Source organism: Podarcis cretensis (assembly GCF_951804945.1).
Source record: "Podarcis cretensis genome assembly, chromosome: 15".
Taxonomy (NCBI): domain Eukaryota; kingdom Metazoa; phylum Chordata; class Lepidosauria; order Squamata; family Lacertidae; genus Podarcis; species Podarcis cretensis.
The window spans coordinates 41855156-41877102 of NC_137185.1; the positions used below are offsets into that span (position 1 = coordinate 41855156).

A 21947-nucleotide genomic window follows, 5' to 3' on the forward strand; every position below is an offset into this window, starting at 1 on the left:
CATCTTTCTTCTTTAAAGTTCTAATTCAAGGCATGAATGTGTGAGTTCTGGAGGGACTTTGGGACTGCGGTAAAAATTCGTTGTCATAGTAACAGAAAGGGAACTAGGCCTAGCTCACCTGGGACTTTAACTTACTGCAAAAGCTGGGTTTTTTTTTTTTTTAAGACAAGCACTCAGCAAGGGAAATAAATAAATAAATTGCTCATTGTGTTCCCAGCTGACTTTCAACTCCCGCCCCTCTCCGCAACTATTCAACCCTTATATGAATGCATTTTATTTTGTCCTGCAGCCTTCATGAATTTTCTGTGTCCCAGTTAAATCTGTGGGTTGCTCCCTCACCACTGCAATTTAGATGTACTACTAGGATGCCAGGGCAAACACACACACACACACACACACACGAGAACAGAAAATGTTTCCAGCTGAAACAAAGCTAGATAGATCACAGACAGACCTAGCAATGGTGGAGAAATTCAGTTTTGTTTGCAATATAATGAGAATTTACTTAATTCACACATCACAAACCAATACATAACTGAAACACAATTATCCCTCGAAATTCACGTTTCTCTAAATTTGGCAATGCAGATCTTTAACCAACCAGTTAACAAAAATGTGAATGTTAGTGAAAGTCACATACAAAAATGCATTGTGTTAGAAGAAATGGTTTTGAGAAACTTAAATGCTAGTCAAAATGGCATGCCAAATATGTATATATTAGAAAGTCACATGATGGATACTTTTCATGAGTTTTTAATTATTATTGCAGATTGCTGCAGAACTAAATTTGAGACCAGAAATAGGAGAAACTGAAACTGACAGATTCATCTATCCATGAACAGAGCCATTCTCACTTTTGTGTTTGGAGGGTGTAAACTCTGAAAATATGTTTAGGAACCTTTTGTTTTCCCATTCTCTAGCAGTTGCACACAAAAATGTAGCATAGTATAATAGTAGTATAATAGTATAGTATAATATAGCATAGTATAATATAATAGCATAGTATAATGTAGCATAGTATAATAGGTCACAAAGAGATCTGCTATTTATTCTGTAACCTCGTTGTACATCGCACCTGCCCAGTGTTTCATTTTGATTTGTACATCTTGTGCCCCCGAGTCCCCAAATATGGAAACATCCATGTGTTTCCTGAGCATGTTTAAAATTTTCTCTTTTTTTTTGAGTATTTTGAGTGTGGACCTAATATATTTATGACTGCATCAGTTGGGCAACTTTGAAAAATGGATAGTTACATCCCAAAATCTGTAATTAATTTTCTCTCTTCCAACCCCCCCCCCCCCGATTTTTGGGTGACATTTACATCTGCTTGAGCATATCCAGATGTGGTGCCAGTTTCGTGATTTTTCCATAGCACATATATAGTGCAGGCCAAATTGTATAACTGTTGATGCTGTTGAGGGAGGACTTTGGGGGCAGGAGTCCAGGGTCCCACTCAGCAGAAACAAAACAGAGCTGGCTCACACCATTTTGAAGCAAGTGAAATAATGCACATTAGCAACTAAAAAAACCCACTCCTGAAAATATTAATTCCACAGGCTAAAATGATCCGCTGTGAATAACCTATTGCAGGTTGCTTGGTCCTGGGACAAACTGTCATCCTACTGGATAGGAGGCCTCACTATTCTTGCTGTTTCAGTGGCCACGACTGCAGATGGGCAAATAGGTTGATTCTAATTTCAGTTTCTGGTTTTTCCAATCTTAAATTTAGTTCCCTACATTTCCCTAAGAACTGGTGATTTGCTTTACTTTATTCTTAAAAAAAAAAAACCTCATGAATGTTTCTCGGCATTTAAATGTGCACTTCTCTTAATAGACACATTTTTTTCTGTCAACACCCACATTTCCATGTTACTTTCACAAATATATGGTTTTGTGTTTTTGTTTTTTGTCTTTAATACTATGCGTCTTCAATATAAACACTTTAAATCCCCCTTTTTTTGGGTTGGAGCACTACATCCACTAAAACATGAAGCAGTGTGAATTGTGAAGGTTAATTGTGTTTTAGTTCATGTATTGTTTTGGGGAAGGGAGAATTAGGTAGATTTGCATGCTGCCATGCTAGTGGCCGTAGCAGCAGGGCTCTCGGGTGTGTTGTTAAGAGGCCAGCTTAGCCCTGCTCTCGAAGCAATTTCCCTTTCCCCTCTCCCCACCTTTGCCCTGACTGGCATTACCTAACTACTCTGTTGAATTGTACAGTCTATTCTACCACTTCCACATTTTACCAACTCGTTTCACTCCACGTGTAGACCAGGCCTTAACCAATCCCTTTTCAGATTTCAAATCAAGTTCTATCTCTCAAACTTTAATAAATTAAAGGTACCCATGCTATTCGTCCAGGTTTGGTGGGTGGTTGGAGGAAGGCACAACTTGTCACAACAGATGCAATATTCAAGGGTAAAACTGAATTTTTCAAGTCAGTAAAACATTGCATTTTCAGTGCTGGGAACACATAGACTGCAATAGAAGAATCTGTAACCATGGTGGTAAATAGAGAGGCAAGGAACAAGGTTGAGTGAACTGGGCTGCAATTATTTATTTTCACTTAAGAGATCTGTTTGGGATACTAAGTCCTTCAGCCTTTCAGCCTTCCTGCTCTGCTCCCTCCCAGTGCACCATAACTCTGGGAATACGTTACAGGCTGCCCCCCTACTGGCAAGTCGCACAGCCCTGTACAAAATTCAGTCAATATATGCACAAATCTCAAGGGCCCTTGAAGATTATGTTTATTGACCCAGAAATGTACACAATTCCCTCCTTGTGGAAGGATTCTGTGCACATTCTCCATGAAGCCTGGTGAATGTGCACAATGGCCAGATGCTTTGCACATTAATCACTCAACTTACAGTCCATATACAGTATATAGATATAAAGATTACAGTGTGGTAAACAAACAAACTCATCACTTACCTGTTGGTAAAACACAGAAGTAAATTAAATGCTACCTATAGGATATTGAAGGGATGCCATGTTGTTTTTGTTCTGGATAACAGACTTGTGTTTGGATTATTTTTTTTTGTGGGATTCTTTTGTAAGCCTCTCAGGGCTATAAACTAGGATGCAAGTATTCAAAATAAATAAATAATCTATTTATTGCTATGTCCTGCAAATATTACTTTTTCTAATACTTTCCTGTGTAATGAAAAAATATGTGATGTGGAATGTTTCCCCATTCATATTTATAAATTGCATTTCTGTTCCCATGGAGATCTGAGGATACTACACATTGTTCTTCACTCCCTCATCATTTTACCCCAGCACCCCTGGAAGATAAATTAGGCAGACAGGTAGAGACTTCCCCATGGTCAACCTGTGTGAGCATTACAGCAGATGAGGATTTTAAACAAGAAGGTCACATTGGCCTTTGTGTTGGACCACACTCACTGGCCTCATCAGAATGTCTGCAAACATCCCAGCTTAATATTCATGTGCCAATTGGAACATCAGTATGGAAGGTCTCTGTACATTCAAGTGTTGTGTGCTGATGTTCTGCTTAATGCCTGTATATCAGGCTGTCCCCCTCCCTCCTCCATGCTTGGGGGGGGGCTCTGTGAACGGCTCTTACATGAATTTCATATTTTATGTAAGCTCCCAGCAATTTTATAAAATAATCTAAACTGAGAGAGAATTGCCCAAGGCTATTCAGTAAGGTTGATGAGCTGAGTAGGGGATTTGGCCCCATGTCCCTCCACACCAAAACTCAAAATTCTGTCCACTTCACCATGTTTGACCTCATTATGGCTTCTTCACTTTTTAAAGTATATAACTAAAAATGTATTGTATGGATGAGATCACCACATAACATTGCCTGACACTTAAACAGACCTTTAGTCCTTTGTCTCAGTATTGTCTGCCACAGGGATGGGGAGAGCCTGTGGCAACCCCCCAAATGTTGCTGGACTACAACACCTATCATCCCTGACCATCAGCGTCTGGAAGGCCAAAGGTTCTCCAGCCTTGGTCTATCATGACCAGCAGTTGATCTCAGAAAGAGATCTTTTCCAACACTGGTACTGAGATCCTCTTGTTGAGATGTTGAGGATTCAACCTGAGCCATGTGCATCCAAAGCATGGGGTCTACCATTGAGGTACAGCCCCTGGAAACATATTTATCATATACATACACTCAGGGCTTTTTTCAGCTAGAACTCACTGGAGCCGTGTTCTGGCACCTCTTTGTTGCGTTCTGGCAGCTTTGTAGCGCTACGTTGCCCAGTGTTTCATTTTGAATTTTGAATAATGGGCCCCCATTAAAAAAGCTCGACAACTTTGGGTGGGTTCAACAAGTTCTAGACCTCTTTTTCTGTGTATATAAAAAAGCCCTGCATACACTTATGAAAACACCAGGATTGGCTTCAGCTCCTCTGAAATTCATGCAAATCCCAGTTTTGCATCCACATAATGTGTGAACGTCACTTAGACCCAGATAAAGAAATATAAATTGCAGAGTTGCATTCATGAGTACACAAATACTTTCAGGTTTTTAATGGGGGGGAATTCGATGTCTATTATCTTTATTCTTTCTTTTTATTTTATTGCTTCAAATTCCCAATGCAACTGTTCTTGCCTCTGTCCTCACGTTGGAAGCTTCACCTATTGTATTTTGCCTCACTTGTCTGTGAGCTAAACGTTTTTTTTGTTGTTTTCTTTAAAGATCTCTGATTTCTAATAGCACTAGGTATTTCTTTGCAGGGCAAATAAATTCCACAAGAAATGTCATTTTAATCTGTTTTAATTGACAGCATGCTTTTAAAACACTCTGTTGATCTCTCCCGGCGGATTCTGCCACAAGGCACAATCATATCCGCACAAAGCAAGTAAATAATAACAGACACAATTTTTTAAAGTGGAAGATGTCACACACGCTCTCTCTTTCCCCCTACAGATTCTTCTTAAAATTCTTCCTCAAGTGCAATCAGAATTGTTTGAAAACAGCCGGGAACCCTCGAGATATGCGGCGGTTCCAGGTAAGTGTTCTGGGATTCTCTGTTAAGTAAGTTGTCTGTCTTTTCGCTTCCGTTCCTCGTCACTGACACCGTGGGTAATAAATGAGATGACAGTAAATGATAAACCCCATCATATATTGTTAAAGTTTTCCCTGCATTTGTCGTATTTAATCCTTGCTTCCCCCGCTTCCCCCTTCTGAATGCCCAAGAGGGGAGGTGATGTACCCTGCCAACCAGTGATGTATATTTGATTTGACACCCCAAAGCAAGGCACTTGCATGTACAACTGCCCATAGCAGGGACTGTGTTCATGATCGGTAGCTGTCTCTGAATTTTTCAAAGTAGCTCTGTCTGTGAGCCATGCACAAGTCCAACCCACACGCACGCACGCAAACACACACACACTTTAACATGCTCAGAATTGTCCATTCAACTGCTTTCAAAACGGCGGCTAATCTAGGCATGGTCACTTTAAAGATCTTGCATGGTAAAGGCAACAAGGCCCATGGGACAATGACCCAGCTGCTTTGCAGGAAAATCTGCCACTGGTTTCATCATAGCTGTCGCTGATGTATTGAGAATACCAGCTAATAAAAACACAGAAGGAGGTGAAGTGTGTCAAGTTGGAAACATGGGGGGGGGGAGGAGGAGGGGGCTGAGGAGACACAGGCACTAAATCTCATCTCTCTTTCTCTCTCCTTTCCACGCTGTAATTGTTTAAGGCTGTGTGCAGACGTAACACATTCACAGCAGTTCTCCACATACCACTATAATGCCTCGAGCCTAACCACTCTCCATTTGATTCTGCTACTGTAGCTTGATAACTGAGCAAACATAATGAAAGAGTAAACACACAGCCTTGCTGTAGGTGGTTTTAAGGGTGCTGGGGGTAGGAAACAGGGTTGCTTCTTAAAGAAAAACAACCCAGCAGGTTAGCTTTCAACCTGGAGAGAGAGGATTTATTCTGTAAATCAAATCTGGTACCAAACCATCATGGTATGGTTTAGACAAGTCTGTGGCCACCACATTCTGTACAGATTGTGGCATTCCCAGGCTATCTTCAAGGGCAGCCCCATATTACAGTAATCTAACCTGCTTGTGACTGAAGAATCAACGTACCTTTCCTTATTTCCCTTTGACACTTAAATTTGGCACATTATCTATAGTGCAATAAAGAGGGTCTATCATATAGTATTCCCAGATTTTTTTTTGGGGGGGGGGTCCACAACAATTGCATAAACATTTCTCTGTTGTTGCTTTGATTCCTGATGTCTTCCCTTCCGGAATTCCACTTCTGGTTCTCTTGCAGTGTCTGCAGCAGCAAATGGCCTTTGTAATCACTTTGAGAAAGGGAAGCCTCTGCATCAACCAGGGTGGAGGAGGGCATAAAGCTATTTAAGCCTGTTCTACCCCTCCTTTGGCCTCTTCAGTTTCGAAACTCAGAGTGGATATGGCCAATGTTCACTTACAGTCGTACCTTGGATCCTGAATGCCTTGCGAGTCAAACATTTTGGCTCCCGAACACCACAAATCCGGAAGTGAGTTTTCTGGTTTGCAAATGTTTTTTTGGAACCCAAACATCCAACATGGCTTACATGGCTTCTGATTGGCGGCAGAAGCTTCCTGCAGCCAATCAGAAGCCGCTCCTTGGTTTCCAAACATTTTGGAAGTTGAACGGACTTCCTGAACAGATTCTGTTCAACTTCCAAGGTACGACTGTATTTGTTTCCTGCCGAGACAGAAATCAAACCAGCAAATATATATTCACTGTTGTTTTTGCTTTTTGCCCACAAATGATATGTACATAACTGATTTACATCTTCCTTCTATTTGCATTGTGTTTCCTTTGCATTGAAATGAATGGGGTGGAATAACAACTTAACTTTTATGGGTTACTTAATTTCACCACAGCAGATAACAAGATGGATAATGTAGTTTTGGACAGACAGGAAATTTCCACTCCGTAAGATCCACGATATGGCTGCCTTATCTATAAGAGCATCTTGGGCAGCAGCATCTTCTTCTGCATGCGCATGCGTTGTGTGGCTCGAGGACCTCTGGCACTCCCTTCCCCCAGATGCAATACTTCCCCCAGCGTCAAACTACTTCTAAACTTCCTCAGGCACAAGCCTTTATGGCAGACGCTACTATGGATTCTATGCAATTTCCAACCAGGGCTGTGTCCTCTCAAGCAGCGGAATGGAAACAGCGCTGCATGTGACAAATACAGGGATGAATGGAAAATGTTGTCCCTGACCCTCAGATACCTTTAAGAGTATACTTTCACAACTGGCCTTCAGAGCTGTGGTGCTTGTTGTCAGGGGCCTTTTGGGGGCCAACCTGTAGCATACACCTAGAGTTATGGGGCCTTACAGGAGGGTTTCCCTACTCACCTGAAAAGATGAGGCTTCAATGAGGGGGTGGATGAAATACTCCCCCTCAGCCCTGGCAGCATTGGCTCAACCACCATTGGTTGTGAGCAGTTAGAATCTCTTACTATGGTTCCCTACTGCAGATTTTTTTGTGTGAAAATGAATACAGTGGTACCTCGGGTTACATACGCTTCAGGTTACATATGCTTCAGGTTACACACTCCGCTAACCCAGAAATAGTGCTTCAGGTTAGGAACTTTGCTTCAGGATAAGAACAGAAATTGGGCTCTGGCGGCATGGCAGCAGCAGGAGGCCCCATTAGCTAAAGTGGTGCTTCAGGTTAAGAATCGTTTCAGGTTAAGTACGGACCTCCGGAATGAATTAAGTACTTAACCCGAGGTACCACTGTAAATATGACCCAGATCACCCTGCCTTGTGTCTTGCCTTCTTATTTACCACTATAGTTGCAGACACTTCGGTTGCAGCCCATGTGTGCCAATCACTGAAAATACAATGTTCTACTGACTTGAAAAAATTCACTTTTAACCTTGAATGTTGCATCTGTTGTAACATTTTGTCACCCCCAGCCCCCAGTAAAGTTGCATGAATAGTATGGGTACCTTTGATTTATTAAAGTTTGAGACTCAGAACTTGGATTGAAATCTGAAGAGGAATTAGTTTAGGCTTTGTGTACACATGGAGTGAAATGAGGTGGTAAAGTCTGGAGGTGGTAGAATAGATTGTACAATTCCTCAGCACAGCTGCATTGGACTTAATAGTCTTCTGAGGCCACCACTTTCAGTTTAAATGTGTGTTACTTTACTTCAAAATGTGTTAAATCATTTCTGCTACGCTGAGGATCTGCTTGCTCCTTCTTCTGGGTGGGGCCCTTGACTATAGCTTCAAAACCCGTCCTCACAACATAACTGGTACCATTTCAGATTGCAAGGGGAAATTGATCTTTAAGTGCTCTTTGTTTAATTCTCTCCTTGTGATGGTGAATATGGTATTTTTTCTTTCTGTATTTTTTTTCTGTACTCTTTCAGTATTTTTTCTGAGCTCTTTCCACTGCTACTCATTATGCACTGTAGATGCCCAGAGATTCCTGGATCCCACATTAAAACTCTATATGGTCTATTAAAGAATGCGAAAAAATACTAAAACTTATTCTCTTCTGAAGGGTTTCACACAGATGCTGGTAAGTGTTTTTAGTGTGAAGATCATCTCAAAATATCAGTAATGTTTTGCAGCCCCCAAAATGCATGTTCTTTTATCTTTCATCCAACTTCTTCCATATGCCCTATATCAGCAAAAGATAATTAAAGCGCCAGAGATTACGATTTAGGTTACAACGGACACTTGTCTATCCTAAAAATGTAAGACCATCTCAGATTTGTTAAAACAAGATACAGGCGTTGTACATGCAGAATGAAGGAATAAAGGGGGGTGTTTCTTCAAACTCTTGATTTAATTAAGTTTTAGAAACAGAAAAAGTAGGTGAGGGGAACAAAAAGATCTGAGTGGATTTTATCTCTATGCTAAATCATGTACAGGTTATAGAAGGGTCGGGTATATGTGGCAGGGTGCTCATGTAACCTTGTATAGTATTAGAAACGCTGTCAGAAGGGAACCCTCTATTTGAAGGTAACTGATGTAGATATGGCACAAGACTTTTTAGGTGCCAGCGCATGTCCAGGGAGAAAATCAGTTCACATTTAAAGGTAAACCTACCTCATTTGCACTTTCCCAAACAGTACATGAACTGGAGCACGGCTGTCTTTCTAAACTCACCGATCTTGGAATTTTGCAATGCAGTTCTCCAGCCAGACTCCTTCTGTGTCGTAGCTTTACCATGAGACATGATTAATGATGTGATATTATTTTGTGGAAACCCCCTCAAATTAATTGGAAATATCACGAATGCATTGAGATTGAATGATAAAAAGACTAGTCGACTATTTCTGAGATGCGTCTTTGAGAATAGGATGTATAATTTCCTGGTTGTATCCAACAAAGTTCTACACAGAGTAGACCCACTGAAATCTATGGACATGACCTATACTTGAATGACTCGTGTCCCCTTAATGAATATTAAAAATTCACACTCACTGTAATTACACGAGCATTTGTAGATTGAAGCACACTGGGATGAATAGTTCCCCGAATTCATTGATTTATTACAATATTATGCATGAGTAGCTCCTCCATATGGATCTAGCTTATCTGAATGGACACTTTCTTGCATATGCGGGATGGTTGGAACAGAATGGGACAGTCTGCCCACTCCAGAGGTCTGTATGTACAGCAACACACATATATGTAGATATCCCAAATCTTGTAGATATCCCAAATCATTAATTTTTTTTCCTCCTTCATGGTTCTAATTTGGGAGGGGGGAGGGGCAAAATACATTTTCTGCAAGTTGTTAAATAAATCTAGTTCTGATCCTCTAAACTGCTTAGGCATATTTGAAAGCTCTGTGGAGACAGATTTTTCTGAGATTTTTGAGACTGAATACATTTTCTCAATGTATTCAGCTCCTCTCTGGTCACGTTTCACAGCAGCGAAAATTTCATTCTGTTATACAGTTGTACCTCAGAAGTCGAACGGAATCCATTCTGGAAGTCTGTTTGACTTCCAAAACATTCAGAACCAAGGAGCAGCTTCCGATTGGCTGCAGGGAGCCATGTTGGACGTTTGGGTTCCAAAAAATGTTTGCAAACTGGAACACTCACTTCTGGGTTTGCGGCATTTGGGAACCAAAACGTTCAACTCACAAGGCATTCGTCAACCACGGTACGACTGTATTCTCTTACTACAGACTTAATAATCTGGAATGAATACCACAAACCCTTTAGAGTGTTCTCACTGTCACTTGATTCAACATTATATATACATATATTAAAAAGTTTCCTCCACCCATTTATTCACACAAATTGGCTGAAGAGACAGAATCTTCCCATTCTTTCCTGCATGGTCACTTCCAAAACATGTAGTGCTTTCACAACACCCACACTGTAGTTTATGTATATATTATTCTAGCAAGGAGCTCACTATGGCACACTGGATGTCTTCCTCTGAGGTAAGTTAGTCTGAGAAACTGTGGTTGGCACAGCTTTGCCATAGGCAGCAGCATGAGGTTAGCCAGGAGCTCCGAATCAGGAACTGTGGGATACTTCTATAGGGCAAGCCAGATGACAAGGCTGAGGAAGCAAGCTAAAGGTCTAGTTCAAAGGGCAACCAGAAGGCAGAAACAAGGAATGAGCCAGAACTGTGTTAGAGTTGTTGCAAGTGGAATCCCTGATCTGGACCTTGTGTAGAGTAGAAATGAATTTGCTCTTCACCACAAGGATGAGTTTCAAAGATTTACTGGAAAACAGTTACAAATAAATGTTACATAATGCAAAGTAACACATTGCTCTTAAGCAATGTCATTCCATATTCTTTTTGGTCCTTAATAAGGTTCAATAAACTTTCCTCTCTCTGTTCCCAGAGAGAGATCCGGAGTAACATACTTGTATCATCATCACAGAGCTTTTGCTTCTGCTACTGCTGCAACTGACTTTTCAGGATTCATCTCCTCCTGTTAAAGATCTCTAGGATTCCAGTGATGAGTCATCAATTATTTCATAGCATTTTAAATGCAATGCATTCAAACCATATCATTTTATGCATATAAAACTTTTCTATGTTTAACAAACTGGATGTCCTTTTCTGGTTCAATCTTACACTCTTCGCTGGCAGGGTTGGCACCATCAGGCTTTTGCTGAGGTCCACACCAGAAAGGGGACTCACTGCTAACCTCCTAAGCCTCCTGGTCCTGCCACTTTTCTTCCTCAAGAGAGAGCAGTGACAGAAGCAAGGAGAAATATCAGTTTCAGTGATTAGGCAGTATTAACAATGAGTTAATCCCTGTTAACTAAATTGGTGCACACTCACAAAGACAAATTCATTAGTCATTTTATCTCTTCCTTTCACACTGGAACCCCAATGGATAACTTTGGGAAGCTTGTCTGAATGGAAAGAGAGAGCAGAATGGAAGGCTGCTGTGACTTGTTTTTCTTCTTCCCATGATGAAAATAACAATAATAAATATTAAAAATTTAATAGCATAGCAACTTTTGCCAAACTAGAAAAATATGTTAGTGTAACTGAGCAGTTATAAGGGAAAGTACATCATGAATTTCGTATTATTTCCAGATGTCCAGTGCTATAAAGGATCCCCACCCCTCTCTTGGAACCATAACAGGATTCCACCCCCACCATTTCACTGAGGGATGAGATAGGTTGCACAAATTCTGGACACTCATTGGGAACACAAACCTCAGAACAATTCTAGCAGAAGAATATCCTTGGAGTACATTCATGATACCATTATATTTCAATTAGTGCTGGTTCTCACAGTGGTCCCCACTAATAGCAAATTCAGGTGCCTGTGTGGCAATCAGTCTGGGAGCAAATAAATGAGTGATTCCTACATGCTTTGCAGAAAGAAGAAGAAAATTTAAGGACCAAAACAGACACCTGTGAGGTCCCATTATTTAGAGAATAATGTCGGCGATTAACTTGAGGGAGAGACAAGCAACTATACCCTCTTAGACCCTGATCACCCGATTACAACCTCATTCTGCTGCATGCATAGACTTATTTTAATCTTAAAACCAGCAAGTAATGAACAGGTAAGTGTGAACAGATAACTTGTAATGGGATACACACTCTTGGATGCAACTGTAAAGTGCAAGTGAGAGAGAAGAGAATACTTGAGCAAAGTTGAAGGCAGATCCACTCAGCCACTGTATTAAGTGTATATTTACAACACAAGAATGAAATTCATGCCACCAGTGTTTAATCTATAATGTTGTACTGTTTTAGTGTTGTTAGCCGCCCTGAGCCCGGCTTCGGCTGGGGAGGGCGGGATATAAATAAAATTTATTATTATTATTATTATTATTAATATTATTAATCTTGGCTGGCAAAAGCAAACCCAAACTAGAAAAGTGTCTTTCAGGAAGGCCTTAGCCTGACATCTTGCTTAGCTATACAAGCGATACTTGCCCATGGTGTTCAACAGTTATACTAACAGACCTAGATCTCCAGGGATGTCAGTCCAATGCCTTTCACCAGCCTTAAATACCCTTAAAGAAAACAAAAGCATGTCATGTTTTATGATAATGGGTGAACAAGTGGTATTGATGGATATGCCATCAGGAGGGCATTGGCAAAAGAAGGGAGGGGGAAAGCACCTAAATGGTTAACAAGATAATGGTAAGAAATATTGACCTTGATTTGTTTAGCTAAGATGTAAAGATTTCTGAAGGTCAAAGGTTTTCTTGTGTAGTGTTTTGGAGTCTAACTGTGCCTGACCCTCTAACATTAAGTTGCTGCGGCCTGCAGTTTTGAAGAGTGAAGCGAACGAGGGGGGAAAGGAGAAGGGGGAGAGAACAGGAAATGGAGTGAGGTGTTTCAGGAAGTTGTCAGGAGTTGACTGATTGATTCCAGATGGAAAGGGTCACCCTCCATGACCCAGGAAATGCTCACTGGGGGAAAGCTGTTGGCTGGTGAAAGGGGGAGGGCCTGGGAGCTGGAGACTATAGAGGAATGTCCGCTTCCTTTTTTTAAAAAAAACAAAACAAAACACAAAAATCATGGACTTTTAACTCTTCAGTATAAAACATGCTTGGCAGTGGTCTATTTTCGGCCTGAGATTTGAGTGGAGCTATGTCTCGATTAAAGAACAATTTCTTATCCATCATGCTAAGCAGCTTTTCGTTGGTAAAATATGTTGTTGTGGTGGTTCCAATAATGCCAAGGTAGAATACGATAAAACAACTCAATACAAAACAGCAATTCAAAATGAATTCAATATACAATAAAACCAACATACCATTATTAAAATAGTCAGGAATCATTCAACTGGTATCAGGAGTCACTGAGAGCTACAGTAGGTATATTTTAAAGTAGATGAATGATTCATGGTGAAGGAAAAGCTTGGGTGGAACATGATGAAGATTCATCTAGTACTCTCTCTAGCCCTGTGCCAGAAAATGTCTCCTGCATTTCCCCCCTGACCATTCTCCATTAACTAATGGAAAAAAGAAATTTCACCTGAAGATTATCAAAGGGGAGATAAAAAGTTGGTGAAATTCTCATGGGATGCAAGTGGCCAAGGGGTCATTGTGAGTGTCTCATCTTTCAGTCTGTAAAGCATCCCACCAGTGATCTGCACTCTGCAGCCTTCTTGGGAGTCTGCACTTCAACCAAACCCAGGGAAGGCATCATGATGTAACTTGTTCCATGGGGTGGAATGGAAAGTGAGGGCAACCAAAAAGGCTGTAGAGTGCTGGAGAAATTTTTGATGGAAAGAAAAACACATACACTACCCTTGGCCACTTGTCAGAGAACAGGTTTATGCCACACTGAAGACCAACCAAAATTCCAATGAAGTTCTAAAGTGCCCATGAGGTACATAAATGGAAGCCTCTTTCACAGAGGAAGAAAACCTTTGAGAAACCAGAAGACAGATCTTGGCACAGCACTAGTTTGCCCCTAGTATCCAACAATTAGAGGTACACTCAGAGTTGACCCATCCATGAAACAAGGTGAGGGACCACCTCAAGCGGCAGGATCCACAGGGCCAGCAGATCTGGCCTCCAAGGAATATATCCCCCTCTGCTGCTGCTGCGGTGGTAGCAAGAGCTAAGGTTGTTGAAGGCTGCATCTGCCTACTCCTTGCCAGCGTTCTTGGTGAATAGGAGGTGCTGCTGGTTTCCTCCCACCCTTCTTCCTGATGTAGATCTTTATTCCCCTTTTGTTCTTCACTCACCCCTTCTTCCCTGGTCTAGGGGGGGCATGTTGCCATTTTGTGGTTCACCTCAGGTGCCAAAATGCCTTGGGACAGCCCTAGCTCCAGTTCCTCTAATCAGAGGCATACTGGCTCTGAGTGTGGATGTTCCATACTTAGTGATCACTTGGGATATCCAACAAAATATTGCAATGTGGAATGTTGTTTTTCAAGATTCCAATCAGCCATGCCATGTTACAGGATACTCCATTTCCTTCTAGTTGCCCAAACTACAAGAAGCAAAGGCTGGAATCTGTTTTGTTAGTTTTGTTGCAATACACAGCATATTTGTGTACTGTTCTGGTGGACACACATACTATGAGCTGTGAATGTCATATGGTAATGATGGGTGCAGTGGCGTAGCGTGGGTTATCAGCACCTGGGGCAAGGCAAGTAATTTGCGCCCCCTAACCCATGGATTTGCGCCCCCTAACCCATGGATTTCCCTAAGCCCCAGAAGTTGCGCCCGGTGCGGCAGGCCCCCCCCTGCACCCCCCACGCTACGCCACTGGATGGGTGTAACAGTAACAAACATGTTAGAACCAACTTATGCCAGGGACTGCTGTGCCCATACTGATTTGGCAGTTTGAAAGGTACGTTTGTTAAACATTTCCCTTGCTGTCCTAGAGTACTACTGCCAAGGTTTGAGAGTGCAGATATGGAATATACACAGTTAGGTGTACCTGGGCTGTTCACATATATGTATTATTTGGGCCTAGTGCATAGGGTTGTATCCAGTGTAATGCTAAGGAACCCATCATGGTAGCACACTTCTTCTCCCCCCCCCCATGCTACCCCAAATCTCTTCTGGATCACCTCCCCACCCCCTGGAGCAAATTTGGGAAGGGTGCTGGGTTTCATGGGGAGGAGGAGAAGCGGGTAAATTTCTGCTGCACAAGCATAACTTGTGCTAATAAGAAGAGTGCTTTGGACACCGTCCATAGTACCGTATTTTTCGCCCCATAGGACGCACTTTTTCCCCCCTCCAAAAATGAAGGGAAAATGTGTGTGCGTCCTATGGGGCGAATGCAGGCTTTCGCTGAAGCCTGGAGAGCAAGAGGGGTCGGTGCGCACCGACCCCTCTCGCTCTCCAGGCTTCGCGCAGATCTCCGTAAGCCGTGGGAGCCCGCCCTGGGCTCCCACAGCTTGCGGAGAGTTGCCTGCATGCCAAAGGCTGGGCGCGCTGAGCTCGGCCTTCCCCCGCCCCAGCCCCACACCTGGGGGGGGGGGGGAAATAAATTTTCCCCCTTTATTTTCCCCCCAAAAAACTAGGTGCGCCTTATGGGATGGTGCATCCTATAGGGCGAAAATACGGTATGTAAGAGACTGCAAAAATGTGAATTAATTTACTAATTATTTATTTCAACATTATCTAGATTATTCTGTGTTGGTGTGGGGTAAGAGAAACTCCCCAGCCCCCTAAATCCAAGACAATTGGGATAATGTTGAAATAAATTATAATATGTAATAAATGAATAGATCTATTAACCTCAAGGAGATGGTCCTTAGCATTATTTACCATTTTATTATGTATACTTGTTTTTAAATTTTGTGGATTTTAGCTGTATTTTTGGTGAGTATTTTATACTAATTTATGGAAACCGCTGAGAGATTTTTCTTTTTTTTGTGGTGGCGGCGGGAAGCACACCCACAGGAGATCAAAAAATTGGACCATTCCTAGTTTGGCACTGAGATACTGTACTGGGTGAGAACCAGGCTGGGGAGGGAAGAGCTCAAAGGATCCAAGCCTGCAATAAGGTAGTGGGGCAGTCAGGTTTCCTCCTCCACATGCAGTTTTTGTTGTAAAAAATAATACATTTCCTCACCTTGAGAACCATGAGAAATCAAACATGGCTGCCACATCACATCTTCTCTGGTCCCAAATCTCCCACTACATGATTGTTTTTGATACCTTCTGCCACTGCTACCTCCAGTCATTAAATTAAGCGCGCACACACACATATATGTAAAAATATGCTAGAATGATCTGTGGTCGACTGTATGCTTCCGGTGTATATATCAGTTTATACCTCTATCCCAGTGGGTGTGTATAATATATAGTCTCTGCTTGTGCATGGTTGGAATTGTGTGTGTGTGTGTTATGTATGTGCAATAATATACGTTTTGATTTACATTTGGTTACAATTTAAAATCTTCTCGTAAATATTTCAGACACTGGAATAATTCAGCCTTATTCCCTTGCCACTGAAGTGTGGTCTGGGCTGGCCAGCAAGAGATTAAAATTTATTTCCATTGTTTAAGAGAAAATAATGAAGTGCATCTGACTGGGCTCTCTTATGTCACAGGGGAAATGTTCACTTTGGAGCAGAGTCCCAGCTCCACCCAAATGCACAATGATGAAATCTATTGGCACATGAAAGCAACACATTTTGTGGCGGGAATGCAAGTACAGCATTCATGTGCAGTATGACAGGCACATTTTGGAATGAATTAAGTTCATCTTGAGAAAGACAAAGCATTCTTTCAGTCAGCATAAGATTCTCCCAGAGAGCAGGTTTCCCTTCTGTGGGCCAAGAACAGTTTTGTCAGCTGTTAAAGCCAGAAATTCTCTTTCTGAAAGTGGGACACACAGGTTTGAGAATATTCCCACACAGGGTTAGCTTTTTATTCTTTAATGAATGCATATTGGCCTATGGAATATGGGTGCTTCAAAATTCTCCTCTGAATTTCTCCGTGGATTTTTGAGGTCTGGAGAATCTTGTCTTCCTTCCTTCTTTTTTCTTTTCTTTCTTTTTTCATATTATTATTATTATTATTATTATTATTATTATTATAAGATTTTTCTTGATTTGCAAAAGTGTTTGCAATGTCTCTCGTATATTTCCCCCCCCCCCATGCAACATTTTTACAAATCAGTTTCATTTGTTGAGACATTGGGAAGAAAAGGGGGAAAGAGGTGGCGGGGGAGATGGGGGGGTCAGATGGCGATGTTTCTATTTCACTTACTATAGGTAGGGTTTGGTGCCAACATTGCTTGTGCAGGTACTTTGCTGTTCATTTGTGTTCCTTTGGTGATGAGAGAGCTTGGGGTTGGCCTAGGGTGTGCTTATTCATTTGTGGTTGGATGTGGTGGTCTTTGTTTTCATTTGTGGGGTGGGGGTGGGGTGGAGGGTGATTTGGATCAGGTTAGCCTTACTGATTTGTTTGCCGTTTGGTGGATTTTTGTCATTGTCTTGTTGGGCTGTGTATGTGATAAAGGGGAGTCATACCAGGGTAAAGGCATCTTCTTCTATTTGTCCCCGTGTCAGTTTCAGTTTATTGGTTAATTTTTCTAGTAGGGCTGTTTCCCATACTATTTGGTACCATTGGTCCATGCTTACTCCTGACAGGTCTCTCTAGTGAGTGTCTGGCTATGACGCTTCTGGCTGCTGTCTTGTCTTCCTTCTAAAGTTAACTGATGCACTGGCCTAACTCCATCATCCTGTTTGGCTTTTTAAAATTCAAATTTTGTACTAAGAAGAACCCTACTGGATCAAGCCAAAGGTCCATCTAGTCCAGCAATCCATTTACACACTGGTCAATGAGATGCCCATGAGAACCTAAGCATGAAGCCCTCTCCCTACTTTCAATTCCCAGAGGCTGATGTTCAGAAGCATACTCTCCCGCAATCAAGGAAGAATGTAGCCATCATGGTTAGTAGCCAGCGATAGCCTTCTCCTCCTCCATGAATTTGTCTAATCCTCTTTGAAAGCCATCCAGATTGGTGGCCATCACCACAACTTCTGGGAGCAAATCCTATAGTTTAACCATTCACTGTGTGAAGAAGTACTTTATCTGTCCTGAATCTTCCAACATTCAGCTGCACTGGATGTCCCTGAATTCTAGTATAATTCGTTTTGACTTTTTAATCTTAATCCTTCAGGAGAACTCTTGGGGCATTAAGGCCAATGCCAGTCTGGGCTCCATTGGGAATAAGGGCAGAAAATAAATGTAATTAATAAAATAAATAAAAATAGTGGGTGATAAGAGAAAAAGCTCTAGGCTGTACTGACAAATAAAAAATGAACAAACCACCAGGTCCAGATGGCATTAAAGAAGTTCTTAACTCAAATGTGAAATTGGTGATTTTCTTACAAAAAAAGTAAGATAAACATCTATACCTTAAGATTAATACCCATACCTGACCAATAACACATTTATTATTATTATTATTATTATTATTATTATTATTATTATTATTAGGAATTGCGGTGAGCCATTACAGGCCAGTTAGTTTAATATCTTTCTGGTAAAACTGGTGAAAAGCTTTGTCAAAGATAGAATTACCAAGCATATAGAAGAATAAGTCTTGCCAGCATAGCTTCCTCAACTCCCATCTAACTAACCTTTAGTGTTTTGAGTGGGTAAGTAAGCAGATGGATAGACATTGTGTACTTGGACTTCTGAAAATGTCCCTGAGTAAGATGAACAGTCATGGGGCATGAGAACTGGTTCTCATAGGATCAGTAACAGGAAGAAGAGAGCAGAAATAAATGGAGAGTTTTGACAGTGGAGGGATGTAGTGGAATCTGTCCAAGACTGTCATTGGGATCTCTGTGTTTTAATTTGTTCATAAATAACTGGGGTGAACGGTGAGCTGGGATTGAGAGGAGCCCCCAGAGAACCTCTCGAAACTGAGTGAATTGAATTAAAATGAGAAATATGATTCCAATCTAAACAAGTGAGGCAAAAAATTCTAATTTCACACTCACACTGATGGTGCCTGAACTAGTGGTGACTGAGCAGGAAAGAGAAGTCATGAAAGTTCAGTGAAAATGTTGACCCAGTGTGTTGCAGCTGTGAAAAAGGTGAAGCCCATGTTACAAAAGGAATTGAAAACAAGACTGCCAATATCACAATAGCATTATAGCAATCTATGGTGTGACCACATTTGGGATACTGTGTGCAGTGCTAGCCGCTGCCCCCCCAAAAGATATTGTAGAAGTGGAAACGGTCCAGGAAAGGGCAACCAACATGATCCTGGGGTAGACATAACTCCCCATTTGATGCCACAAGATGTAGTGATGCCCACCACCTTAAAAGAGGTTTGGACAAATACCGTATTCTTCGCTCTATAGAACGCACTTTCCCCCCTCCAAAAATTAAGGGGAAATGTGTGTGCGTCCTATGGAGCGAATGCAGGCTCCTTGGCTTCAGCGATAGCAATGCGAAGCCTCCGAAGCGCAGAGGGAGCGCTCCCTCCACGCTCCGGAGGCTTCGCGTTGCTATCGCTGAAGCCTGGAGAGCGAGAGGGGTCGATGCGCACTGACCCCTCTCGCTCTCCAGGCTTCAGGGATAGCCACCTGAAGCCTTCGGAGCGCAGCGGGAACTTGCGCTGCGCTCCGAAGGCTTCGGATTCCTTTTGCTGAAGCCGGGAGAGCAAGACTCTCCTGGCTTCAGCCAAAGGAACCTGAAGCCTTCGGAGCGCAGCGCGAGGTCCTGCTGCGCTCCAAAGGCTTCAGCCACGCACCTACCTGGAAGCCGGAGGAGGAACAGAAGGGTCTCCTTCTGTTCCTTCTCCAGTTTCGCTTGAAGGGGTGCTGTGCAGAGAGGGAGAACGGCGCAGCGCCCCTTCAGCAATGCGCCTGCCCTGGCTTCTGCCTTAGCTGTGTGCAGCCTCTTTGGGCAGGGGAAGCCTTCATCCCACTGCCCTGAAGAGGTTTGGTGTGGTTATCCCAGAAGCCAGAACAGCCACACGGTATCCCAGAAGCCAGATCCCTCTTGCTGTTCTGGCTTCTGGGATTCAAAATATTTTTTTTCTTGTTTTCCTCCCCCCCCCCCAAACTATCATCAACAGAAGTAGTGTGCTGAGGAGCACAAGTGGGAAAGCACTCTTGTGCTAATGTCTTGCTTCCGGTATTCCCATAAGCATCTAGTGAGAACGGGATGCTGGACTAAATGAGCCTTTGGTCTGATCCACCAGGAGATTCTTCTTACATGTGTATAGGATTGCAGCCTTTGATACTACTTTAACCATATGGCAGTTACAGCTCCCATGCAGCTAAAGGCTGCAATCCTATACACAACCATAAGGGGTAAAAGTTTTTTTAAAAAGTAAAGAAAATTTGATTTTGAGGTGGGAGGAAATAAAAGATGTCTGCTTTTCAGGTAAAATAATTCTGTCTGATTATAAGCAACAGTAGCCCAGTCAATTGCAAAGGAGCTTTCTCCGCTGCCCCATCCTTAACCCCACCTTGTTGTCTTCTGTAAGCTTAAAGACTTAGGTTTCACTCCTGAAAATCTGCTCCCTTCCTCAAAACACTGGGATAGGAAAATGCTGGTAAAACCATTTCCTGTCATTACAGTGTAGACCTGTAATTTGCAAAGGAGCTCCCCATTCCCCCTGCTGATCCTGGATTTTTTACATCAGATAGAGGTGTACGTTTCAGTTTTGCAAAGCTGTTCCCTTTCCTCTACTCCTCTTCCCCACTTTAGCCTCTTCCTTCTATGGGAAGCTTAGAGATATACTTTCACTTTTAGCAGATGGTTTTCTGCAGGGTTTTAAAAAAATAAAATAAATCTGGTTCACCAAGGCACCGTGAAGGGCTACACCATCCCTGCCTTGCTTTGGACAAACCCAACATCTCTAAAAGGCACATCACCTCAACTCAGGATTCAGGATTAGCTTTAGAAAGCCATTCCACTTCCGAGTGGGATGGTGTTGCGGTTGGATCACGTGGCCTTCACACACATTGGGGGCCGGCGAAGCCCCGCGACATAGCCCCTGGCCAGCCAATCCAGCCGGCTGGGAGTGTGGCTTACCCCCCTTTTAAACCGCAGGGATCTCCCTCTTGTTCCAGCTTCCGCAGATCTCCCGCCCTCCCGTCCTCTTTTCATGCATTGACTATATTGGCCTTGCTATGGACCTTGGTTGGTCACTGTTGAGGGGCCTGGTAGGAATTTTTCCACTTGGCAAATTGGCACTGGCCATTTGGTTTTCGCCTACCTCGTAGCAATTGTCACAACTTTGTAAGGTTTGGCAGTTAGGCAGTGGTAAAACCTTGTTCAGGGGAGGTGAGGTGTGGCTATCACCTGTTCCTCCATACTAAAGGGTATTCTGTTAAAAGAATCCAAGGAGCGTGGTCTCTGTCCGAAGCCCAGATGGTGGCATGACCCCTATCGGTGACCCTGGGGGAGATTCTAGTTGATGTGCATCAGGAGGGCTCCCCCTACTGGTGGTAAACCCTTGTGAGACTTCCTGCAGGTGGGCAGGAGTCAGATATAGTCAGTTCAATTCCAATGCCTAAGCCAATACCGCTCACATTCTGTAACCAATAAAGTTGTGGCCTAAATTTTGCCCATTAACCTAAAATACGGTGTCCACATGTTATTATTCAACATAAAGGGGGGGGGGCACGGGGTCTTGACACACAACAAAACCCTCTGGAACCTGCAGTTGTTCTGTTTTGATTTCTGCACACTGTGTTGTACCTGCAGAGTTTGCCACAGGAGTAATTTATTTCCATTTCTTCTGCCTTCCCACTGCACGTTGACCAAACAAAGCCTCTCCTCCTCACAGAGGGGAGGTACCGCAAGTGGGAACCCTTCCCGCGGCAGCAGGGGGGCATGTTCGGCCCCCTGCATCATCTCCCGACTGCCGCGCTGTCTCCTTGGCTGGCCAGCCAATAGGGCTGGTCTGGGGGAGGGGCTTAGCTGCATACAAGAGGCTGTGGCAGCCTTCGCACCCTCAGAAGATGACGGATCAAGACCCCTGGAAGAGCTTGTCATCTTCGGCTGGTTGGGAGTGCGCAGGCAGTGTGAGCCAGGAGG

At 42.7% G+C, this 21947-nt stretch overlaps 1 protein-coding gene across 2 annotated transcripts in view; it reads left to right on the top strand.

Annotated features, from left to right (window-relative positions):
- The window catches only part of EBF2 (EBF transcription factor 2), a 261105-nt gene that overhangs the window by 177799 nt on the left and 61359 nt on the right, over nucleotides 1-21947 (top strand). For both annotated transcript variants that reach the window (XM_079955074.1, XM_079955073.1), the window contains exon 7: nucleotides 4904-4985. In XM_079955074.1, coding sequence (XP_079811200.1) covers nucleotides 4904-4985 — 82 coding nt within the window. The remainder of the gene's footprint in view (nucleotides 1-4903; nucleotides 4986-21947) is intronic.